The sequence below is a fragment of the Colletotrichum karsti genome (assembly GCF_011947395.1).
Source record: "Colletotrichum karsti strain CkLH20 chromosome Unknown Scaffold16, whole genome shotgun sequence".
NCBI classification, from domain to species: Eukaryota; Fungi; Ascomycota; class Sordariomycetes; order Glomerellales; family Glomerellaceae; genus Colletotrichum; species Colletotrichum karsti.
This window is the reverse complement of record NW_024065916.1, coordinates 805,261-829,252: the sequence shown is the minus strand read 5'-3', so window position 1 is coordinate 829,252 and position 23,992 is coordinate 805,261. Positions and strand designations below refer to the sequence as shown.

Here is a 23,992-nt window from a genome sequence, read left to right as displayed (position 1 = left end):
AGTCCAACCACAATGACCGCATCAAAAGATTGGAGAGACCAAAACCGCCATATCCAGATCCTGCGCAACGCAGAGAAAGGTCGATATGGAGTCATCGCAGCAATCGCCTACAACCTCGAGCAGATTTACGGTCTCGTTGCTGCCGCGGAGCAAGCTCAATCACCTCTCATCATTCAGTTCTTCCCGTGGGCAGTGACCTATGCCGACGGCCTGCTCGTCCGAACTGCCAAAGAGGCCGTTTCCCGAGCCAAAGTTCCTATCTCCATCCACTTAGACCATGCGCAGAATGAGGATATCATCAAGCATGCAGCCGACAACCTCCCCTTCGACAGCATCATGGTCGACATGTCGCATTATGAGAAGGAAGAAAACTTGGAGAAAACGGCACGATGGGTGAAGTACTGCCATGAGCGTGGCATCGCCACCGAAGCTGAACCGGGGAGGATCGAAGGCGCGGAAGACGGCGTGATGGATACGGCTGGGCTGGAAGCGAGCAAGACCACGCCCGAGGAGGTTGACGAGTTTATCGCTACCGGTGTTGATGCACTAGCACCTGCTTTCGGAAACGTTCATGGGGAATATGGACGGCAAGGACCTCAGCTAGACTTTGACAGGTAAGCCTGGTGCTGGATCTTGAGGCCGAAGGTACTGACACCCCCAGGTTTGAGAAGATTCGGAACCAAATCGGCGGCAGAGTACGAGTTGCCCTTCATGGCACGAATGGGTTCCCTCCAGATCTCATGAAGCAGTGCATTGCCGCCGGAGCCACCAAAATCAACGTCAACAAGTTGGTCTTGGACGAGTACTACGTGCATCTCAAGACCCAGGTTGCAGAGATACCGCACACGACCTTGATTGAAGAGGGCACATATCATGTCACCCGGCAGACGAAAGAGTGGATGGAAATCTGCGGATCAGCAGGTCAAGCCTGATCTGACTGTGGTGGAGAGTCTCGTCAACAGCAGTGACCATATTTATTCCCCCATCTAGCTAAGACAGGATGATCAGTATATCAACTCGCCTCTGCCGTTTCCCACCTTATTTTGAGCTCCTCCCCAAGCGGCTTCACCGGCCAACCCGATCGTCGGCGGCAGGCTTCTAGCAATTCAAGAACACGTGTACGCTCCTTGTCATCTTCGAGAGGAATTCCCGCTGTGATAGTCAGCCCTGTTATAGACTGGACCTGAAAAGACGCAGGAGTTGTGACGAACCTATAAAGAGGCATTGAGAGCACATGACACTCGACGGATAGTCCGAAAGCGTCATGCCTATACCACACACTTTCTTCACGCATTCCATCAATCTCTTTCGTTGCCGGGTGTACTGCTCCAAGCCACCTAACACTGGGACATGCAGAAGAAGCAAAATGTGGGCACAGTAGTACACCTGGAATGCTACCGCTGTCAGGTATGTTAGCATCGGCTCGGATATCCCAGGTAGTACGATGTTATCATACCGAATGACGGAGGATGTATCCAGATTGGCTCAAATACGTCTTCCTCTGAGCTCGCATATGGAAGTGGTTGGAACTCTGCTGTCAGGTATCTCCTCCAAGTCTCTAGCATGTCCTTCAGTGCATCTGCTGCGGCTATTCGTGCGAGAGGATCGTTCTTCCCAGCCTCCGTGTCCTCGAGAGAGCAGAATGACACAACCTGGGCGAAGAAGTAGACAGATCTAGAAGCGAGCTCATAGGGATCTAACTCGTCCAAGGTCTTCAGAGGTCTCCAAAATGTGAATGGGCGGCGCTTCTCACGGAACGCCGCCCAAACATCCTGGCAACACCAAGCCCACCAAACAGCCGACTTCAGCCCCGAAGAGTCTCCATGTATGACTTGGGAGCGCTGAATCCAGAAGACTCCCTTTAAGTGTCTCTCCCAATCCTGTCGAGATCCGTCTAGCATCTCATATGCTGAGATGATTGATGATGTAGCGAGCAGCTCCAAGCTCGTCTTGTAGGAGTCGTACTGCATTGCTTCTTGAATGTAATGCAGAGTCTTGTAGTAATATCTGAGTGTATCGTTGGGGTCTTGATGATGTTTCGCTCCGGCGTCTGCGTTTAGAGATAAGTGGCGGGCCGAAAGTGCCAGAATTGCGTTCATAAGGCCGACGTTGTGCATCTGTGGAATGAGTTAGATCGCCAATCCTTGATGAATCGATGATGAAATGCCCGAACGATGGAGGAGCTTACCGCTAGTTGTGGAACATGCGTCCCGAATGGCCTTTTGGGGTCGAAAAAGTCCATCTAAAAGCAGAAAAGATGAGGCAATGGAATTCGTACTCTTGGTAACCTGATGATGGCTTACCCATTGGCTTATGTGTTGTACAAAATTCTGAAAGATAACGTGCTCGTTGGGTAAGATCTTAAGTAGATCTTTTGAGTACCATGCTTGCTTTTCGAAATTCTGGTATTCATTCAGATTAGATGCCCGCTCTTGCAGGTAGGGATGAGATGTGCTAGGTGTTGGTGAAGAAGCATCTTCAGGCCGTTTCGGTGCGGCCTTTCTAACAGCTGGCGATTGCACGACCGAGCTCCCAAAGATGTCGATTGCTTCCGTGTCAAGATTGAAATTCGTGAAGTCAAACTCCTGCATAGCCGCGTCTTGTAGCAGAAGATCGACCCATATTGCTGTGGCATTCTCCAAGTTGGCTCCGTAGGAGCTGTTGGTAGTAGCCGAAGTATGAGGGGTAGTCGCAAGTGTACATGGCGCGTCTGTCAAATTCAGTGCTGGAGATTCCTGTAGGACGTTTGATATTTCCGAGATTTCGAAGGCTGGCAAGGGCTCTTGATTTGCTTCATGATCGCCAGAGGGAGGTGGTGAAGCTTCACGACCCGCTGTGCTCGGACGTCGGTCGTCATGTTCCGCTGGCGCAGCATCCCAAGAGCCTTCTTGTTGCTCGATACATGTATCTTCTGCGGTCGGTAAGTCTGTCGTTGACTCTGGGCTGTTCGATCTTGGAGACGATCTTGAATCTTGCTGCGCAGCATCGGCTTCGCTTGGAGCGTGAGCTTGATTCTCGTGGGCGGCTTGTTTTCTGACAGGCGGGCGCCTTGGAACGTATGCGCAGGCATGTTTATTCCTTTCGCATCCGCCGCAGATAGGTTTCTTCTCATCGCATTTGACATGGCGACGGCGACAAGTAACACTACACGAATGGGTACTCGTTAGTTGAAACCCCAGGCATGCGGGGATCCAGCGTGAAGTGTGGACAAAGGCCGCCTACCATCCGGTCGTATTCCTCAAACCACGCCCTCGTGAAAGGCGTCCTCTGGTGAAATAGCGTGGTGCTGCATTCTCATCGGCCACCATTTTGTCGTTGTTGATGGCTTCCTCATCAATACTCATAGACTTCGATGTCCAGCCAGAGGCTACGCTAGTGCAGTCAACACTGTCAACTCAACAGTGGGTAGGCCTGCAAGAAGTGATGCTGCACCAGTCCGAAGTGGAGAGCATCTGACCTCAATGGGGGAAGAGCCACTTTAAGACTGATAAGGAATCCAATGTGACCGGGATCGCAGTCAGTGTACCTGGTGGTAAACAACATGACGCGGAGGAGCAAAATGTTGTCAGGAACGTCGTGCGGAGACGCGCGGAACCATGCGGGGTAACCCGGGGTTGAACCCCCACAATTTGGAGACGCGAGCGGCGGGATGTCCTCCGCTGGCGGCGCCATCATCCTCCAGCCCGCCGGTATGGTGAGTGAAAGAAGTCTCTTCTTTACTGGCATTCGAGAAGGCTTGATATTTGAAGGGGAAGTTTATTACAGCAGAAATATCCCAAGTTCGCTGGCCAACATGGGTTGAATCAATTACACGCTTACACGAACTTATTGCAAGTTCACGTACATGCCACCGTCCACGAGCACCTGAGAGCCGGTCATGAACCCGCTCATCTCCTGACAAGCCAGAAACACTGCTGGGCCTGCCATATCCTCCGGCTTTCCAACTCCCATTGGAATACGCTTCTGTAGATAGTTTCGCTTCTCCTCGTTTTGCATATCCGGCTCAGCTAGTTGTGTGTGGATGGTTCCGGGCAGCAGAGCATTGCATCGGATCTTATCCTTCGCGAGCGCAATCGCCATCGACTGAATCATCGACAGAACTGCAGCCTTTGTAGGAGTGTAATGTGTCTGAAAACCGCCTCCAACAAGTGCACTGATTGACGATATGCCAATGATCGATCCACCGCGTCCTTGCTTGACCATCTGGTTTGCCGCAGCTTGGCAGGAGTAGAAGGCTCCGTTGACGTTGACTTGCATGCTTTTGTCGAAGACATCTTTCTCGAGCCTACGAAAACCAAGTCAGTTTCTTGCTGCAAATGCAATTGAGATTGAGTTCCAACTTACGTTAAGAATTCGGCTGCTTTGAAGATGCCTGCATTGGCTACGAAGACGTCGAGGCCGCCCCATTTCTTGACTGCCGCGCTCACCAGCGCCTTACCGGTTTCTGGGTCGGTAACATCGCCGGCAAGCTCTATCAGTTGGCCGGTCGGCAGCTCGCTGCTTCCAGCTTTGCTGATTTTCTCAGCTTCTTCCAGCAGACTCTTTCGGTGCTTTTCGTCGCGAGTAAGACCCAGATGGTTGACAGCGACGTTCGCTCCCTGTCTCAGGTACTCCAGTGTTATCGCCCGCCCGATTCCTGTGGTGCCTCCGGTGATTGCGGCAGTTTTGCCTCTCAGCAAACGAGAAGCAGACAAAGCCATGATGTTGCAACAGTTATTAGTGTCAAAGAGGCGTCCTGACTGGCTCATGAGGCATGTCGAATTTCGAGAGCAAGAAGAGCTACTTGAATCCAGACAAGACTGCTGTACCGTGTACGTTCCCCACAGCGCTGTGCAGATCCTCCGCAAGATCGGTCTTCGCACCCTCGTCTCGAGGGAAAACGGACCCACCAGCCTGATTGACAGCAGTGACATTGTATGCCGCAAACCTACCTTGTCGACCGATAGAATTGGATTGCAATATATTAATAGAATAGCCTAATGACCTGTTTCCTAGTTGCATCAAAAGCTGCTCGTTAGGATACCTTGAAAAGTTTCTCTGCTGTTCATTCAAGCTTAGCTTCCAGGTCCTCCTGAAGACCGCCGAAAGTAGCGCTGAGGTCAGTACTCATGGCCAGTCCGCACTTTGCATTGTCATTTCTGGTCTACTTGCGACACAAGAAAAAGAACGGCAGTCGCTCTTACTTCGTGACCGATTGCAAGAAGCGTGTATTCGATTCGGCTGGTAATGGTTGCTGACTGACAGCCATCATGGTCCGGGGAGCGGAACGTTGGCTCACGAGAAGCTTCGGGGCCATCCGGAAGGGCCCACCCATACTCCGTACGCATAGGCCCCACATGAACTCGGCCCCAACGATCTCTCTGAGATATCACAACCCAGAATCTTTCATACCAAGTCTTTCACGGCCACCTCAATTATATTAATAAGCTGACTGTGGATGAGTCTCGGATGTGTAAATTTGAGTTTACCTGCTGCCAGAAAGTCATCAACAAGATCGGAAGTATCAAGCAGATGTCTTCTTAAGTTCTTAGACCCAGCTACCTGGAACGCTGTCTGCACGACTAGACAGTTTACCAGACTGTCAACTGGTTACTGAAATAGCGCAGCTGAGGCTGGGATTGAGTCTGCGTGCTTCTTTACCATTTGGTTTCGGATATTTACGATTGGATCTCCCATATTTTGCGACCTGGTGCCCCCACCAGATCTCCAAACATCGCGGGTTCTATTGGCGCTTTTCTCGAATCCCGCGGGCAACCGGGTCATTCATCGCCGATCAATTCCAGGTCTCCACTGAAGATCTGCTTACCCCCGATTATAATAGTCTTACCATTCGCACCCCCAGGCTTATCTCATAAGCAAGCGCGATGAAGTCATAGGCGCGCGGTATGAAAGATTCCACGATGGTTTATGGAAGCCTTCACAGCTGCGTCCAGTCGGGGAAACGGATATGGAATCGAGACAGTGATTCATACCTGATTATGCTGAATTGCCAATGGTTTCTCATTACTCACATTTTGCTCGGCGAGTTTTGTTAAGAGCAGTCGGCCTGTACAGCATACGAATGCAGTTGAAGGGGCTAAGTACCTATGTCACCTAGAGCCTCACACTTTGTAAGACTTCACTGTAGCAGGGCATACCCTGAGTAATTTGGATGACCCTGGAAGACTCTTGGGTCACAGAAAACCCGCCAAAATTGAATGCTCCATTATCGCTGACTTAATTTTCCAACTCCACGATGATTCCGCTGCTGCATAAGCAATGTCTTTTACATGAGCGGATCTTAGTAAACCACAGAAGCATTGACACACTGAGTTACGAGAATGAAGCGACATGTGGAACATCAAAGAAAGACACAACCAAACGTCACAAATCCGACATCACGAAGCTTGTGCAGAGTCTAGATGATAAAAGCCGTCGAATTCAGCTATGATTCTCAACAGGGCATGTATATAGCCTTCCAAGATCAGCAATAAAAACGAGAGAAGTCTTCAACAACAATCATGTCGACACAGAGCAAAGACATCTCGGAGAGTCGCCGAGATCACATCCCTCGTGGTGATACCACAACGACGTGCCCCTCTGACGACATGGAGTTCACCCCAAAAGAGCAAAGGCAAATCATGCGCCGAGTTGATGTCCGAGTTGTGGCCACTGTGTCGCTTCTGTATTGCTTTTCAGTCATTGATCGCTCGAATCTCCCATCTGCTGCAGTTGCTGGCATGACGGATGATCTAAAACTTACGGGCAATCGATATGTAAGCATATTCTTGGAGTCCATAACTAAGTAGGAGCTGCGGCCGTCATACCACTTATTCGACTGCTGGTCTATTGCGTTACACCAGGTTTTAAATACCACGAAAGCTCTGCTAACAAGACATGTAGTCAATTGTTAGTCTCGTCTTCTTCACGACTTACACCACCTTTCAGCCATTGTCGATCATCCTTGCTCGAACCATTGGACCAAAGGCATATTTCACAGGCGTCACAATGCTTTGTGGCTTCATTGTAATTGGAATGGCTTTCCTGAAACAATGGGGCCAAATGGTTGCTCTTCGAGTGATTCTCGGAGCGTTGGATTCCGGTTTCTTCCCAACCTGCGTCTACTTGCTCAGCACTTGGTACACCCGATGTGTGTTGAAGTCGCTTTGTAAAATGAATGAGGCAGTTTGCTAATATTGGTGCAGACGAAGTTGGCAAGCGATACTCAGTATTTTACGTCTTGGTGTGTCTTGCTACTGCATTTTCTGGGATCCTCGCGTTCGGTGTAAGTGAGAGCAACATTAAAAGATCAAGAGTCCCAAATCTTCCTATTGGTTCAACCGATGCTTGCAAGAGCTATCTCTTTATATAGCATCGTGCTTACTTATCATTGATAGCTTACCAAGCTGGACGGCAAGGGGAATCTCAGCGGATGGTCTTGGATATTCCTCATGGAGGGCGTCATCACATGCTTTCTCGGCCTAATTGGGTACTTCCTCCTTGTGGGATTTCCCGATGCAGACAGAACATCATGGCGGTTTCTTTCCCAGAGAGAGATCGCGTGGGTAATTGCCCGCGTCCAGCAAGACCGCGGAGATGCAACCCTGCCGGCTTTTAGTATCAGAAAGTTCCTCCGAGGTGGGACTGATGCCAAAGTCTGGGCCATTTCCTTGATATACTTCAACCAGGCGGTCATGAACTTCTGTAAGTTATAATGATACTGGAGAGAATATGGCTAACGGGTCTTTTGAAAAGCTTTATCATTCTTCCTTCCAATCATCCTGAAGGAGAACATGGGTTTCAGCACTGGACAGGCTCAGATCCTCATCGCTCCCCCTTACATCTTTGCAGCGATCATAATGTTCATATCCGGCTGGTTGGGAGACCGCTACAAGGTACGAGGCCCAATCATAATTGGAGATATGATCGTCGCTATCATCGGGACCATCTTGGTAGGCTTCCACAGCCATGTTGCCGTACGATACGCCGGTGTCTTTCTCGTCACTGGAGGATCGTTCTCTTCAATACCAGTGGTTATGGCCTATCAAGCAAACAACATTCGGGGACAGTGGAAGCGTGCCTTTTCAAGCTGTCTTACTATCGCTTTTGGTGGCATCGGTGGAATCGCAGGATCCCTGGTTTTCAGGTAAGTGAAGCTATCTGAGGCATGCACGCGTTGAGGCCACAAGAGACCACATGTAGTTCTTATGACGATACTGGTCCTTGGAAATCGTATTATCAGTCCTTACGAACATACAGCCCGCTCTATAGTCTATACTAACCTTCAATAGAAGCCAAGACAAACCCAAATATATGCCCGGCATCAGCACGTGCCTAGGATGCGCCGTCATGAACATAATTCTCGTTTTATGTTTGGGTATCTACTTCTACTATTGGAATCGCAAGGCGGAGAGTGGTAAGATTGAACTTGAAGCCTCGGAGGTAGGTTGACAAAATGGGCGATACAACGACATAAAGCTCATCTCATTAATGTTTTCATAGGAAACAGACGCGTCCGACTTCAGATACACCTTTTAGAGGCATTGGATACGGGGGGTTCAAGAGCCAATTGCGATGACTAGTTCTAATCATTGTCAATTTCCCTCTCTTCACTTTTTGCAGGAGTGGAACTGGGACGATTAAGCAGCAGTATTGTGGACAAGGAGTTGTGATAGTTGAGATCAAACGACTCGCGGTTTCAGCCTTCGTTCTTTACAAATAAATACACTCATTTATTGCGATCTCTGATACATACAACTTTTTGCTGCTACCGCTTCATCAGAAAGGCCTTTCTTTGGGGATCCTCGATGCCAAACTCCGTAACATTTGTTTCCACAGTTCGAAGATGTTGAAACCCAAGCTTCTCGTACATCGGCTGAGCTGTCATCGTAGCCATCACCCAAACCTTCATTCCAACGGAATCTGCCTGTTCTAGGCCTTTCTTGACAAGAGCTGACGCGATCCCCTTTCGCCGGTGGTCAGGATGCACGGTGAGATAGTCAAGAACTATTTGTCTCAGCCATAGTTTCGATAACAGGGACTTGTAAGAGTCTTGTATCATAGGTGTTGAAATCCTGATCGAGGGATGGAAAACTCACCCAGAAACGGCCCCTCATGCTGCCGCATCAGCTCCAGTTCAGCCTCCTCAAGGGGCATGCCCATAGCCGCCTGCAGTCGTGAATCCATTCCTGGAATCATGCCCCCTTCAGTGTTGGCTTGAAAATCTGCCTGGAACTTTTCGGCTTCCTCCTGAGTTGGCTCACGAACCAAAGCCTCGGGCCAGTAGATACTGTCGTTGTCGTCCGGCAGAACCCACCTCGCGTATCCGATGATCTCGCCAGTGGTCTCGTCAACAGCCTTCATATGACGCTTTTTGTCGCGGCCTGAAATGAGGCCTTTCGGCATACGACCTGTCGCGCCTTTGATAATGTCCTCCAATGGTGTGGACTTCCATAGAGCCCGCCAGTGTGGGTCGGTTCGATAGAAAGCCGTCATGTTGTTCCGTGATATGCCGGCGGCATCGTCGTAGTCAACGCCGCATATCTTGTAAGACATCGCAGGAGGGCTTGAATGGCGATTGATTGACAAGATGTATCCTTCAACTTAGGTTATAAGTTCGAGCAACGCCGTGGCGATTGACGGTGAAGGGATATGGGATGATTCGATAATTCAGTTGTTATCAAGTGAGGGAAATAGCATGAGAAAAATCCGGAATAGTCGACAGCTTTATACGCAAGATGGAGTTCTGATGAACTCTTGCAATGAAGCTTGACACATGAACTGAAGACGTGGCTGCATTCAATGCTATTAGTAGGGTGAGTCATGGAGCATCAGAAGACGGAACGTGGTCTTTTCGGGTTGGATTATTCAACATGTCTAGTGAATCCTTTCGGCCCCTCGGCCAGATTGGGAATGTGAGCCGCGACCAAGTGAGATCACAAACCACTATCGATATCCAGTAAGTGATCGCTGCTTCATGTTTAAAGAAAGGTACTGTAATTGTTCATGTACATAGTAGATGTTACGACTAAATCCTAGCACGTTTCCGTCAGATCTTGATCACGACCTTTCCCACATGTTTGCCGGAGTACAAGTAATCGCAAGCAGCTCGGGACTCGTTGAAAGGGAAAACTCTGTCGATGATGGGTGTGAGTGTAATCTTGTGTTGCTCGAGAAATTCGAAAAGCCGAATGTAGGCATTCTTAGATCCGACTTTGATACCCCTGGTACTTGGTTAGTTATGAAAACGCAACGCAAATCAAACCGACTAACCTCAGACTGGCTCTCTTGCTCATGAAACCCAAAAGAGCGCTCTGGTCCCACGTGGCGGCATAGCCATCCAAGAAACCCACAAGCGAGACGTGCCCATTCTTCTGGCGAAGCGCGTCCAAGTCTTGCATCACGGAGGCAGGACCGACGTTATTAATTACGATGTCGACTCCTCTCCCGTTGGTGATTCTTCGAGCCTCTGCGGCGATATCAGGGGTAGTCTTGTAGTTGATACCCTTGATGGAAGGGTGAAGCTTCTTGACAGCTTCCAGCTTTTCATCGGAGGACGAGGTAATGATGGGTTGGACTCCAGCGGCAATACACAAAAGAACTGCGAACATGCTGACGCCTCCAGTGCCTGTTTTACATCATTATCAGCTAAAAGTTTCACACGATAAACGTTGATGTAGGCTTGATGTTTCAGACCTGACAACAGAGCACTTAGGTTCCTTCCAGATGCATCACTAGGAAGATTCAGTGCGTTCCAAGCGGTCACACCAGCACAAGCCAGTGTAGAAGCCTATCAAAACAAGGCGGTTTAGCACTTTTCCTCGTCAGATTGCTGAAGGGGAGACTTACCTCTTCCCATGATAGATACTCAGGCAAGCGGACCAGGTGCTTCGCCTCGAAGATGGCGTATTCGCGAAGAACACCATCTACGTTTCCTCCCAGAGCCGCTAAACTGTCATCAACGTTCTCGTCGATATCGTTGATGTCGAAAAGCGGCACAACATGGTCTCCCAATCGAAAGTCTTGGACCCCCTGTCCAATCGCAACGACTTCGGCGGCGCAGTCGGACGCAACAATGCCTCTCTCAAGAGACTCCATAGGATAGCGGTCATGTAGCATTCCAACATCGCGGAAGTTCAAGGAAACAGCGTGAATCTTAATCAGCACATCGTCAGATCCAAGCTCGTTTGGGAGTGTCTCCGTCACAGTCTCGACGCTGAGAGGTAGACTGCCATGGGTTCGCCGGACAGCCTGGTAGGTATCTGGATAGGCCATGATATTGTCGCAGATTGATGCTCTTCACTGATAGTGCCTGGACGAACGCCGACAGTGGCAATGCAGACAGTGAGATATGGGCGCCTTCAAAGAGGTTGGGAGCCTCTGATATCTTCGCCAATTCCCAGATATATATAATGGCGAAAGCGGACTAGGGTATCAAACGGTGTCGCAAATGCTTACACCAATTAATAACACATATCCATTGATTGGCAAGACTGATGATCTGGTGTAAACTCCGCTATTCACATTAACTCCGCCATCTGGATTTGTAATCGGATGGCTCTGGGAACAATTTTGGGTCTTTCACATGCATGTAAGACTGCTTGATTCGAGTTTTCGCCGTATGAGTCTACGGCGACATGCATGTGAGACGTCCTACCTAGCCACTGAGCGTCAAAGACTCAGAACTGAGGAATGACCAGACAAGTTGTTAGTTTCGCACTCGGATGCAATGTTCACGGGCTGATGATCAGTCAGGATTACCGACTTCTGACTGAATGAGTCATCTTCGCGATGCCTCTTCTGCAAAAACAGGCTACTGCAGTCTTGGTTCTAAATGTTCAACTTCAACAGGAGGAGTTGCAATAATACATCATCGGACCTAGGTTTTTTTTCCGTCTCCTCAATGCGACATTCTTTCCAGCTAATGAAGAAATCTCATTGCACAAGTGTGATCCCGCCTATCCCGCACCTCAGTATCCTTACCTGTTAATCCTTCAATACTATTTCCCGTCAAAAAGGATGTGTTCGTTATAGAAAATGTCAGACGGTTCACCTAGCCGCTTCCAACATAGAAAAAAAGAGTCAGAACTGTATGAGAATATATCGTGTGGACTGCTATGGATCATCGCGATCAGCCAATTTCTGGTTTAACTTCCTCTGTTACTCCAGACTTAGGAACTGTTCAGAAGAAATGGAGAGCAGCTAGGACTCAATGATCCGATGTGACGGATGCCTCATGGAGATGAGGAGCCATGCAAACGTTAACGAGTATGGCCTAAATCACTGTGTAAGTTGAGTTAAACATGGACTAGCCTTGAGGCTTACGTTGGGCGCTCTGTGAAAACCCCCGAGGGCATGGATGATGATCTGTTAGTGGAGCGGTAAAGGGACGATGTGGCTGTTGAACAGGGTGGCGATTGGGTTTTTACGTCAAAAGAGGGCCATCATTGTCACCAATGCCAATCACTTTAACTCCTCAGAGGTAATACTAAACTTGAGCGAATGCCTTCGAGGTCACTGTGGGAGCAGCAGAGCTGTGGTGTTGTTTGTAGCCACATCACAAGGCAGGGACAGGCAAGTCAGTTCTGCGTGTCACATGCTGTGGCTGCTGCTGTTGGGCGTAGAAGAACCTTGAGCAAGGAATGGCAACGACAACCACACTCACTGAAAACTGATCCCAGAAGAAGTGACAAGGATCACAGTCAAGACAACCGGACGGTCCCGAGCAGGCTCTGAGAGTCGGATAATGATAACAGTGGAAGTTCGTGACGTCCTTGACATGCTTCAAGTTCTCCGAGAAAAGCATTATTTCACAATTAATACCATCGATGCGACATTGTCGATGAAGCGACGTCTATCAGCAACCAATCAGAGCTTCGACTCTTGAGAAAGGAGTTCTTGATCCAATGTGCACGACTCGATTACTACAACGGTACATCCCGGAGGATCGTAGAACGGACAGGGCATTGACCAAATGTTTGCTTTGATTGTGGGGCTGCAGAGACACCTGAAGCTGGTCAGTATCCCGAGCCAATACGAGATGCAACGATATCCACTGGGGAAGTCGGATCTCGCGCGTTTTCGCAAGGATTCAAGGTTAAGGGAGTATGGAAAAGTGACCGATCGGGAACAAAGGTGGGACTTCACCCCTTATTTTCTTCCATGTTGGTCGAGGTTATCCACATCGGACGTTTCTATTGACCCAGCCTAGACGATGCATGCCGAGAAGTAAGCCGCAATCCCTCCGGGAAGTGGAAGGTTGTGCGCCGTGTAGATTGCTTTTCAACTGCTACTCTTCAGGAGACTCCGCAAGAGATTTCTCTTCCATGCCTGGCTGTTCGAACGGTCTCCTGCTCAAAGTTGGCACCAACTCTCTTGCTCTTGTAGTTCTTCTTGCATTTGTTCTGGCATGTTGTGAATGTTTTGCAGCGTCTGCACGGACAATATGGAATGTCCCGGGCCCCCGGTCCATATCGATTCTGGGCCCGTCTGGGTAGGCTCCGTTGTGGATCTTCCATCTCGGATGGACACCGCAACCGGGGTCTCGTTCAAAACGGGCAAACATGAACTGACTTGAATCGGCCGGCACCACTCGATCTGGAAAGTTATTCATCCTTCGCTAATAGCACAGCCTTTGCGGCAAGGGCAAGTTGTTGAAGGGGTTACCAAGAGGGCGGGACTTTTGCGGCTCGTAGCCGCTTTCGCATTCTCGTGAACTCAGGAGTCTTTCATTCTGACTGGGGCCCCCTCGCTGAGCACGAATATATAATATCTGCTGTTCAGTTGCTGCCCTTCCGCTTCCTCTTGGTCTTTCCCTTTCAGTTGGTATCGCAGTTGAAGCCAAGGTCATCATCTCTCGTTCTGCCTTGCGCTATTGTCATTCGTTTGAGCCCTCCTGCGCATCTTAAACCCATCCTCCATCAATCAACTCTCTTTGCCTCCTATACCCAGTTATCCACTGTCTCTCTGTGTTCATTCCTCCTTATTTGGCTTCTACACCTTGCATAATATTTAAATCTTGTTGTCTACGAAACATGCCTTCTCTCACATCGACCCTTGCCTTGCTGGCCGCCGGAGCCCTCCAGGGCGCTTCAGCCTTGGATGCCGCAGGATGGCGAAGCCAGAGCATCTACCAGGTTATCACCGACCGATTTGCCACAAGTGATGGCTCCACTCCTGAGTGCGATATCAACATCGGCAAGTACTGTGGTGGAACTTGGAAGGGAATCACCAGCAAGCTGGACTACATCCAGAACATGGGCGCCACTGCTGTCTGGATCTCGCCCATCGTCAAGAACGTTGAAGGATTCATCGAAAATGCTGGAGAGGCCTATCACGGCTTCTGGACTGAGGATATCTACCAGATCAACGAGCACTTCGGCACTGAGGCCGACCTGAAAGAGCTCGCTGATGCCCTTCACGCCCGCGGCATGTACCTGATGGTCGACATCGCCCCCAACCACGTTGGCCTCAACAGCGACCCTGGTAACTACACCAAGTACACGCCGTTCGACAAGCCCGAGTACTACCACAAGGAGTGCTCCATCAACTGGAACAACAGAAAGTCTGAGCAGCTCTGCTGGCTCGAGGGTCTGCCCGACCTTCGTACCGAAGATGCCTACGTCCGTAAGGTGTACGCCGAATGGATCAAAGACTTCGTTACCAAGTATAACATCGACGGTCTCCGCGTCGACACGGTCCTCGAGATCGAGCCCGAGTTCTTCACCGAGGGTGGTTTCAGAGACGCTGCCGGTGTCTTCCTTCTGGGCGAGATCAGCCACACCGCCCTTGATGTTCTGGCCCCCTACCAGGAGGTCATCGACGGTTTCATGGACTACAGCGCGTACCACTGGCTCGCAGCTTCCTTCAAGTCCCTGAACGCCGATCTCACTACTCTCTACAAGGGCACTAACGAGATGGCGGCCAAGACTACCATCGACACATCTCTCCTGGGCTCCTTCGTCGAAAACCAGGACCAACCTCGCTTCCCCAGCCTCAACGGCGATATGGCTCTGGCGAAGAACCTTTACGCCTTCTCCATTCTCCGTGACGGTATTCCCATTGTCTACTACGGCCAGGAGCAGCACTTCAACGGCGGAAACAACCCGCACAACCGCGAGGCCTTCTGGTTGGACAGCTACGACATTAACTCCGAGCTGTACGGCTGGATTCAGCAGTCAAACAAGATCCGTGTTAAGGCCGCTCAGGGCAACGCCAACTTCCTGACCACCGACCGCACGCAAGCCGTCTTCTCCTACAGCAGCAAGGACAGCAGCCGCGTCATTGCTTTCCGCAAGGGTCAGCTGTTCTCCATGTACACCAACGGCGGTGCTGCCGCTACCAACAACGTCATGTTCTCCATTGCCCGCAACGTCCACCTCTTTGCCATCGGCTCCGAAGTCGTCGACGTTGTCAACTGCGAGACCTTCACGGTGGCTTCCCACGGACGTCTCTGGGTCCAGATGCCTGCCGGAGGTCTTCCCCGTGTGTTCTTGCCCAAGGAGCAGGCCGAGGGACTCTGCAACGACGTCAAGGCCCCTCTGTCAAGCGCCACCATCAAGGTCGGCGTCGACAAGAACATGGGATACGACAAGCGGTCGTTGCCCTTCGTCACGAGGTTGATGGAATAGGTGACGCGTGGTATGGGAACACCTATAAAAATGGGTGCCGTAAGTCATAGATATGAAGCGTTGAATGTAATGTTTAATCTTAATGTAAAATGACGTTCATAATATGTTACGATTCTTCTTTCCTGTATACTTCTCGACACGATGCGAAGCAACATAATCAGCTGATACGCCAGCGATTTACCTACATACTGTTTGCTGAGACCACTTATCCTTCAAGCCTCACTACGATAGCGTCTCCTGTCTCAATCTTCACTGCATCCGAAACAGCAGTGATGACTGGTGTATCCAGCCATCGTCTTTTTATATCAGCTGGTAATTGTCGATGACCATTCGCTGTCGCAGATATGGCGAAAATGAACTCCACCAAAACAAACTCGGACCCTGCCTCAAGCCCGGCAACAACACTATGAGAGACGGCGGGGATCAACGTCCGCTGACAAGCCAAGTTTGTGTTCGCGTCGGGCTTCAAGGGCAGACATGCCGAGGATTTGCCATCGCCAACCAAAGCCCTCGTGACTATCCCACTTGCGCCAACTGAGGAAAGAACCAAAACGGCGTTTTCGTTGTGCACGACTCCCTCGGAATCACCTGGCCTGGCCTTCTCTGGAACGTCTCGAAGGACGGGAAGAGGCAGGCCGTCTGCTTTCTTTCGGCCAAAGATGGCGAAGCCGCCCTCTGTTGTGTGCAAGGTCTTAAGCTTTTCGTGAATCCGGACTCGATGGACACGTACATGCCAGTCAGGCCAGCGATTCGTGGGCGGAATCAAGGTTGTGTCGACGCTGACAGCCCGGTCTCCCCATGGATACCACTTCACACTTGCCACCTGCACCTCTTCACGTCCAGATGCTCCTTCAACAGACGCAGTTGCAAATCGAACCTCCTCAGACTTCCACTTGACCGCCAAAGTCTCCCCGCCATCTCTACTAAGAGCTAGAGCATTGTCGGGCGCTATCTGCTGAATGAGAGGACCCGTGGGCACTGAAAAGGCGAAGGCAGAAGAGTATGCGAACTTGCAGTACTTCGCCTGGTTGGCTTTCATCGGCCATCCAACAAATTGACCCGGCGATAGCATAAAATGATGGTTGCCTTTAGGGTGATTGCAGACTATTTGCTGCGGTGCTGGTACAGCGGTAACCGATTCCAACGATGAGGGTTCAGGATACGGCGTCTCCTCATCTGCCCAGAAAGGGTGGTCTTCGGCAAGGCCAATGGCGACGAGTGTCTTAAGACACCAGTACGGGGATTGAGGGGAGTTGTAGTCCTCACACATGTACATGTTTCTGGTCTTGAAGTTAGTGAATTGGCGAAGACATGTGATGTCCATATTATCAGATCCAAGAGAAAGGGAGAGACTCACGGATATAGCCATCCAATGTTGAGGGTACCATCGGTGTTGAATATGTCAGCTGAATTCTTAGCCCACCATCTCAAGTGTCTCAACAAAAATCCCTTCACAGTCCCAGGAGTGCTGAGAGGGCTAGGGAGATCTTCGACCTGAGCGAGAGCGACGGCGGCGAAGTAGCCACCACAGGCGAATCTGTACGTCAAGGATCGACCGAACGGGATGGCAGAACCTGATTCGAGTCAGCAAATCTGACACATCATAGCCATCTCGCGTACGAAAGGATGGAAATTTCACCTTCTGAGTCAAAATATTTCCAGAATGTCGCTCCAAAGTCTCTTGCTCGTTGGCGATAGACCTGGGCCCTCTCAGGATCGAGGTCGGCGGCGAAGCGAGAATAAAGAAGTTGACTAAACTGGATCGCAAAGCTGCCTGAGTAGTAGTCCGCTTGTCTTCCGACTCCGATAGCATCGCGTCTGCCAGTCTTTTCGTATTGCTCGAATTCGGACTGTGCTTGCTCGGGAGTCTGCCATGGGCCATCTGCCGACCAACCGTCCAGGCGGTAGAACGAGTCCAAAAGATCTAGATCCGAATTCATCTCATCCCGAACATCTTCGAAGGGTACACCACAGACTTTGGACAGAGCTAGGTTGCCAAAGACACGGAACCAGCGCCAGTTGTTCTTCGGCATGTCCATCCCGCTCAGCGTGCGCAACCAGTTCGTCACGTTCTGCTTCGCATTTTCAGTCAAGGGGTCGAAGATCTTCTCCGGCGCAGAGAGTAACGCAAATGCCACGATTTCGGCTTCCACCATTCTCTGGTCCATGTTGTTGATCTTCCCCCAGTACTCCGGATGTTCAGGATCTGTTCCGGCAACAAAGCCTTCGATCCATGGCTGAACCACCTCATCGATAGACTTTACTAAGTCAGGATCCGACGTGGATTCAACGCCGAGAAGAAGTGCCCCCACAGCCCATAGTGGCCTCGCAAATCCCTCGAGTTGAGCTGCTGTTTCGTCAAAGTGGGTGGCTGTGGAGACCGGGACGCGGATCCGGGCTTTTGTCGGAGAGAAGTGGGGTAAAAGCGGCCGGAGAAGGGCGATTGTAGCCCGGATCAGGTCCGATCTAGTGCGGAGAGGGTTGTCGGAGAAACCTGGAAGTGGTGGCATTTTGACTGAGTTCGAAGTGCAATTGGACTGAATCAGTAGTATCAGAATAGAGCCTCATTGACTTATTTCTAGTTCTTCGGGTCTTGTTTTGTCACGGAGAGGGGTTTGGTTCCACAAATCACGGCGGGCATCGGTGCAAGTGCCGGGTAACGCTCCGAGTTGGCATCATCCACAAGTTACTTATTTCGTAATAAACATGGCACAAACACGTCCTCTGACAACCACCAGAAACTGCATAAGAGGCCGGAAGAGTCCCAGTTTCTTCTAGTCGACATGCTTGACGTCGTCACCCTTCAACGAATCTGCATCAAGGAGCTGCCGCTGCTTTCGACGTTTCTCCTGCCTGTCATATAGGAAGAAGCCCAGGGAAAGAGAAGCCCAGCAGCCGAGAATGAAGAAGAAGTTGACGATGTATCCCTTCTTCCAGCGAGGGGCTTCCACCACTGGGAAGACCACCAGTGGGTAGAAACTGGAGATGGCGAAGCCAAGAGTCTAACCCATCCAGTCAGCATGCCCAGTATCAGAAGTCTGTGATGAAATGTTCACTTACCAGCATGCTTCCAGTGCAAAATGCACGTGCTTCGGCTGAATCCTTGAGCCAGTAGTTCACCGTCGGAACCAGGATGGGTGTGACGGCTGCGCTGACGCCAAAGAGGTAGTATGAGACGAAGTGTAGTCCGTGGGGGACGAACCACACCATCTGTACGATGTTTGCAAACATGAAGATGGCCATAACGATCTGAAAGATAACCCAAGTAGGGTAAACCATGCATAGAGATGTAGCCAAGACTGCCGCGACGACTGAGACTCCTTGCGCTCCTGTCGGGATGGTGTTGATCTGGGGCACGGTATAGATGCCCCATTTGTCTGCTTGGTCCTTAAGCCAGAGGGCCATTTGACCTGTGTCAGAGGTCAGTCGGGTCATCCATGGATTCGAAATTCACAGGTTAGTTCCAAGGTGTTATGACGTACCGTGAGGATAAGCTCCAGACAGGAAGAAGACGTACGCCAGAACCCCGATATACCAGTGCCAGTGAAAAAATAGACGTTTCAGCATCTGAACCGAAATCTTCTTGGGCTCCTCGATGCCCTCCTCTCGCATTCTTCGCTGACCGATCTCGTGCTCTTGTTGAGTAAGCCACCACGGCTTCCCGCTGGTCGGCATGCCTGGGAAAATGAAGTAACCCATGATCCCGATCGGGAGACTGATGCATCCGTCTATGATGAATAGCCATCTCCAGCCCGCCATACCGTGAACCCCATTCAAGTTCTTATAAGCTGCTGCTTGAAGATATCCGCCAAACATGACTCCAATGTTGTTCGATCTGGTAGACCACCAATGTAAGCCCATGTTTGAGAGGAACAGGCTTGGAGGTGTCAACTTACACGTACCAGAGCCCTGCACGCTTGAACAGTTCTTCTGGCTTATACCACGAAGAAAGAATGAAGAGTGATCCGCTGGCAACGGGGGTTTCAAGCACACCAAGCAAGAATCGTGTACCATAGATCTGTGGGGCGTTCTGGAGCTTGCATTGAGCAAACGTCAGGATGCTCCAGAGCACCTCCATAGTCGGCAAAAAGTACCTCGAATACTTCGGTCGAGACAATAGGAGCATTGCCGGGACTTGGCAGATGATGTAGCCTATGTTGTAGAAAGTCTGGAACATCGAGTATCTGCACCCACCATCAGTATCTCCTTGAAAACCACGAATCGCTCGATCCCTTACTCGTTACCATATAGCTTCAACTCCTCCTTCATACCAGAAACGTAGGCACTGTTGATGTTGGAAGAGTCGAGCCATTTCAGGAAGAAAGCCAGTGATGTGAATGTCAAGAGGAAGGCGTCGAGTTTACGGAGAAACTTCTTTTCCTCCTTCGAAAGATGGGACGGGTACCAATCGAACATGTACAGCCAGGCAGTCAATAGCGGTCGCTTCTGCGGTTTGTTTTCGGCTTCGCCAGTCTCTTCCATTACCGTCGAAGCAGCAACAGCTGGGACCGAGGCATCTTTGACGACTGAGTGATCTGTTGTTCCATGTGGATGGGTAGTGGTTTCGTCCGAGACGTGTGCTATACTGGCTGTCGTAGCCATGGCGCCTTCCGGTCCTATCGATACCCCCAACAGTAGTTTTCGATATCTTTTTGAGACGAGCCGAGGCCACGGTCTGGGATTCGGGGTCAAGTATGGAGATGCTTGTCTCTCATATTTCTTCTCACCTTGAATCTGGCCATACCTTTAGTCATAACTTAATTCGAGAAAACATCCCGGCAAACATCAAACCTTCCTCCACACAAGCTGCCAGTTGAGCGGCAGAAGAACACTCGCGTGGCTCCGGGCATCGGATGAAAGGGGACCGGAGTGCTTATTCGCTTCTACCCCTGTCCTGCCTTCAGTTTCTCCGCACCAACCTCGTCCCACCAAACTGCCCATTCCTTGTCTTCACCCCGGTTCGACAAGTCCAGAATGCGGGGGAACAACCGTTTTGGTCTTCGTCGCCTTCTGGAGAATGGAGAGAGAAGAGAGCAAAGGCAGATCGTCTCCCAAAGTTGGTGCCGTCGATGCTCGTGTTTCCTCGGCGAAGTCGAACCGAACGAGCCCCCGATCCCCCACAACCGGCCCCAAATTCTCACCTCATAAACACTGTCAATCCTTTTCGCCCACTACTGCATCGTCGCGTCGCACGATTCTCAGTCCGACGATTCTCACGCGAAACCGAGGGCAAACACACTGAATCGAGCCCGGTGTGTGCGCGCGCGCTCTCGCTTCTGTTGCTCGTTGCAGCCGATCAGCCCTAGTAACATCGCGTCCGGCTTCTCGCCTGCCCGCATAACCGGCCACCGCCGCCGTTGTCAACCCGCTGCCCGGCGATCCTTTTTGCGGCCATGGATCTGAACACGTCGGGCTCGGCGTCACAGCAGCCCCACGAGGGGGCTTCCGAGAATGACATCCCCTCATGTCAGGGTTGCCGGCGCCGAAAGCTCCGCTGCTCGCGCGACCAGCCGACGTGTTCTCACTGCAAGCGATTGGGTAGGTCGGTCTCGTACGCCCGGCTGCGGCCGCCGATGTCTCATTTGGATAATAGTGAGCCATGCTGATTGGTTACGTAGATTCGCCATGTGTTTACGACTTGAAGAAGAACAAGCCGGGTATCAAGCCTGGAGCTGTCGAGAGTTTGAATCGAAGAGTAGGTATGTAGACTCCCTTGTAATCCGATGACGTGGAGTCATCATAGTCGCATAGGGAATTACGCTTACCATCTCTCAGAGGTTTTGGAGAATGCTTTACTGAACAAGACTAACAGCGAAGGAGAGAACTATTCAAGCTCCAGCGGATACGGGCAGCCGAGCAGCGGACCCGCCGAGTCTCAAAATGTTGTCGGCATTCTCTCTCTGCTGGCTCGGGAGTTACATAAACTGAACTCAAAGACAAAGATTGGATCGCAGGCTGGTACACCAGAGGGTGTCGCTGATCAAGCCGTGTTCTCTCCAACAACTTCCAGCTCGTCAAGACGGCACACAGTCGATGGCTTAGAGATTGTCTCGCATCCACATAACCAGCCACGAAAGAGGCGGAGAGTAGACAGCTGCGGCAACCCGAACATCGATCTCGCGTTCCCTCTAGAAGATTTGGAAAACATAACCACAAGTCTACCATCACCGGAATTGCTGGAGGATGTCATCAACATCCACTTCAACATCATCCAGCCATGGATTCCCATTCTTCACGAGACGCAGTTCCGGCGGCGAGTCCATGATCCCGAGCAACTCCCACGGCTAGTTGTTGTTCTTCATGCAATGGTAGTTGCCGCTCTTCGCTTTGTCGATAACCCCGAAACTCGACTACCAGCTCATGAGGTTGAGCGCCGAACGTCCAAGTCAAGAAATGTTGTGATTCTCAATGCAATGGATCACCTTTCAGTTGAGAATCTGCAAGCCTTGATTATAATTGCGTTCAACGATGTAAGCACAAGCTGAGGAGTGTTGAAACTGATCTCAGCTAACGTTCCCGAGATTGGAAACGGCGACGCCTCGAAAGCATGGTCAATTGTTGGGTCTCTTACTAGGACGGTAGAATACCTTCAGTTGAGCGTCGAATCGGATCACCAGGATAAGGAACCTCTCCTGAAGCCATTGCCATCAATAACTCCTCCTCAAAACTGGACAGAGGAGGAAGAACGGCGTAGGGTCTTTTGGAACGTCTTCAACTTAGACAGGTAACTTACTCGCATACACGTACTCCAACGTCAGTTACTGACTTTTCCTAGATTCTGTTCAGTAACAACTGGGTAAGAACTCTCATGAATAATTGACAAATTCGACATCCGTTGAGATTAAAACATGCTGATGTTGGCGGTAGATGGAATACAAGCTTGACCTCCGATGACGTCTATCGTAGATTGCCTGCAGATGGCGGCCTGTGGCATAAGGAAGAGCCCGTCATCACACCATATTTCGGTATCTGGGATCGATCCGCAGCAAAGATTGGCAACTCTATCGCCTTCTTGCCAGCGCACTACCCTAGTCCGGAACAGACAGCCGAAGCACCTCCGCAAACACCAATCACCACGCACCCCAATAAAGGGCCGAACACGGTCGATATGACAACAGTCGGCGCATTTGCCTACTGCATAGAGGCCACGGAATCATTAAGCAGAGTGACGACCTACTTCCTCCAACAGAAGATCAACTTCCAGGACAGACAAGAAGTCAGCAGCTGGCTTACAAGATTCAAAGAGCTTGACTTAAGGCTCGTGCAGTAGGTCCATCGGTAGACAGCAAGCGGTACTAGAAAAAGAATGCTAACACGAAAGATATAGTTGGAAGATGTTTCTACCCCAGAAGTGGAAGGATTCAAACATCTCTCGCCAGCCCGCATTGATCAACATGGACCCAAATTTGACCCTGGCCCATGTCACGCATAATACCTCAATGATTCTGCTCCATCAGCGCATAGCGTACCCAGATTCTCGATGGGCTAACATCGTCAAGCTTCCCAGCCTTTGCAGTTCGGAAACATGCCAAGTTGCTGCTATTGAGACCGCCACAATCACTCAGAAGTATCTCAAATACACGCCGGAAAATAGCCCGGCGACAAGCCAATTCGCATTTTGCGTGTTCATAAGCGCCAGGGTTCTTCTGGGTAAGTAATCAAAAGAGCCTGAATTCCATGTCGCTTCTCGCTAACAGCTTCAGTGCAATGGCGCAACTCTTCTGAAGCAGACCTGACCCCGGAATTCTGGCTGTTAGTTGAGGGCCTCGAGGAGATGGCTAAACGCTGGGTTGGCCCCATACTCCGACAAAAGCTTGGCCAATGTCTCGCCGGGAAGTACGCAGCTCAACTGCGAGAACTTCACAGCAAGTGTGAAACGGATGGTGACTTCACCGTGGACGTACTCGGGTATTCCAGCGGAATCAGTGGGCAAGGATGTAGTCCATCTACCCAAACCCCTGTCTTCAGCCATCAGCAGGGGAACGCTCTCTTCTCACAGCCATCCAACAAGTTGGCACAACCTCAATCTTCGAGCCCTTTAGCCCCTCATCAGACTGCTACTGTTTCTCACGGCGCACATTCAAGGCCGCCTCCCATGTTTCCCAACCAACAATCCCCTGGAAATCTTCGGCAAGGCTCAGTGCTTGGACATATGGCATCGCCTTTGCCCATGACAGGGTTCACCCCTCGGGATTCCGATGCTCCTGACGAGCTCTCCACGATTTCTCACATGTTAATGGATCCACGATTCATGGAGATGGACAGAATCATCAGTTTCGATGACATGATGTTCACAGCGCAGACTGCAAATCCTGGCAATTCAGGGTTGCCTGTAAACGGGTGGACTCAAGTCGACAACTCGCGTTTGGAGTAACCGGGTTTGG

The 23,992-nt window shown here is 50.6% G+C and overlaps 9 protein-coding genes across 9 annotated transcripts; 4 read left to right on the top strand and 5 right to left on the bottom strand.

The window, feature by feature from the left end:
• Positions 1-12: 12 nt before the first annotated feature.
• CkaCkLH20_05773 (uncharacterized protein) lies at positions 13-932 on the top strand (the record flags this gene model as incomplete). Its single annotated transcript, XM_038888491.1, has 2 exons — positions 13-614; positions 662-932. 2 exons carry the CDS (start codon positions 13-15, stop codon positions 930-932), a joined length of 873 nt encoding a protein of 290 aa, XP_038746388.1.
• Positions 933-3,825: 2,893 nt separating this feature from the next.
• On the bottom strand, positions 3,826-4,700 carry CkaCkLH20_05772 (putative short-chain dehydrogenase; the record flags this gene model as incomplete). Its single annotated transcript, XM_038888490.1, has 2 exons — positions 3,826-4,285; positions 4,345-4,700. 2 exons carry the CDS (start codon positions 4,698-4,700, stop codon positions 3,826-3,828), a joined length of 816 nt encoding a protein of 271 aa, XP_038746387.1.
• Positions 4,701-6,500: 1,800 nt separating this feature from the next.
• Positions 6,501-8,129, top strand: CkaCkLH20_05771 (phthalate transporter; the record flags this gene model as incomplete). Its single annotated transcript, XM_038888489.1, has 5 exons — positions 6,501-6,755; positions 6,883-7,129; positions 7,185-7,264; positions 7,377-7,683; positions 7,735-8,129. The coding sequence occupies 5 exons, from the start codon at positions 6,501-6,503 to the stop codon at positions 8,127-8,129; spliced, it is 1,284 nt and encodes a 427-aa protein (XP_038746386.1).
• Positions 8,130-8,746: 617 nt separating this feature from the next.
• Positions 8,747-9,534, bottom strand: CkaCkLH20_05770 (GNAT family acetyltransferase; the record flags this gene model as incomplete). Its single annotated transcript, XM_038888488.1, has 2 exons — positions 8,747-8,985; positions 9,078-9,534. 2 exons carry the CDS (start codon positions 9,532-9,534, stop codon positions 8,747-8,749), a joined length of 696 nt encoding a protein of 231 aa, XP_038746385.1.
• A 493-nt stretch (positions 9,535-10,027) lies between these two features.
• On the bottom strand, positions 10,028-11,253 carry CkaCkLH20_05769 (putative alcohol dehydrogenase; the record flags this gene model as incomplete). Its single annotated transcript, XM_038888487.1, has 4 exons — positions 10,028-10,202; positions 10,252-10,606; positions 10,675-10,768; positions 10,828-11,253. The coding sequence occupies 4 exons, from the start codon at positions 11,251-11,253 to the stop codon at positions 10,028-10,030; spliced, it is 1,050 nt and encodes a 349-aa protein (XP_038746384.1).
• Positions 11,254-14,012: 2,759 nt separating this feature from the next.
• Positions 14,013-15,608, top strand: CkaCkLH20_05768 (alpha amylase; the record flags this gene model as incomplete). Its single annotated transcript, XM_038888486.1, has 1 exon — positions 14,013-15,608. One exon carries the CDS (start codon positions 14,013-14,015, stop codon positions 15,606-15,608), a length of 1,596 nt encoding a protein of 531 aa, XP_038746383.1.
• A 516-nt stretch (positions 15,609-16,124) lies between these two features.
• On the bottom strand, positions 16,125-18,118 carry CkaCkLH20_05767 (uncharacterized protein; the record flags this gene model as incomplete). Its single annotated transcript, XM_038888485.1, has 4 exons — positions 16,125-16,283; positions 16,339-16,888; positions 16,966-17,182; positions 17,248-18,118. The coding sequence occupies 4 exons, from the start codon at positions 18,116-18,118 to the stop codon at positions 16,125-16,127; spliced, it is 1,797 nt and encodes a 598-aa protein (XP_038746382.1).
• A 264-nt stretch (positions 18,119-18,382) lies between these two features.
• CkaCkLH20_05766 (vitamin H transporter) lies at positions 18,383-20,210 on the bottom strand (the record flags this gene model as incomplete). Its single annotated transcript, XM_038888484.1, has 5 exons — positions 18,383-18,610; positions 18,669-19,018; positions 19,091-19,443; positions 19,505-19,792; positions 19,846-20,210. The coding sequence occupies 5 exons, from the start codon at positions 20,208-20,210 to the stop codon at positions 18,383-18,385; spliced, it is 1,584 nt and encodes a 527-aa protein (XP_038746381.1).
• A 997-nt stretch (positions 20,211-21,207) lies between these two features.
• CkaCkLH20_05765 (uncharacterized protein) lies at positions 21,208-23,982 on the top strand (the record flags this gene model as incomplete). The annotated part of the gene is made up of 7 exons (XM_038888483.1): positions 21,208-21,307; positions 21,384-22,078; positions 22,130-22,332; positions 22,384-22,404; positions 22,476-22,874; positions 22,936-23,258; positions 23,312-23,982. 7 exons carry the CDS (start codon positions 21,208-21,210, stop codon positions 23,980-23,982), a joined length of 2,412 nt encoding a protein of 803 aa, XP_038746380.1.
• Positions 23,983-23,992: the final 10 nt, after the last annotated feature.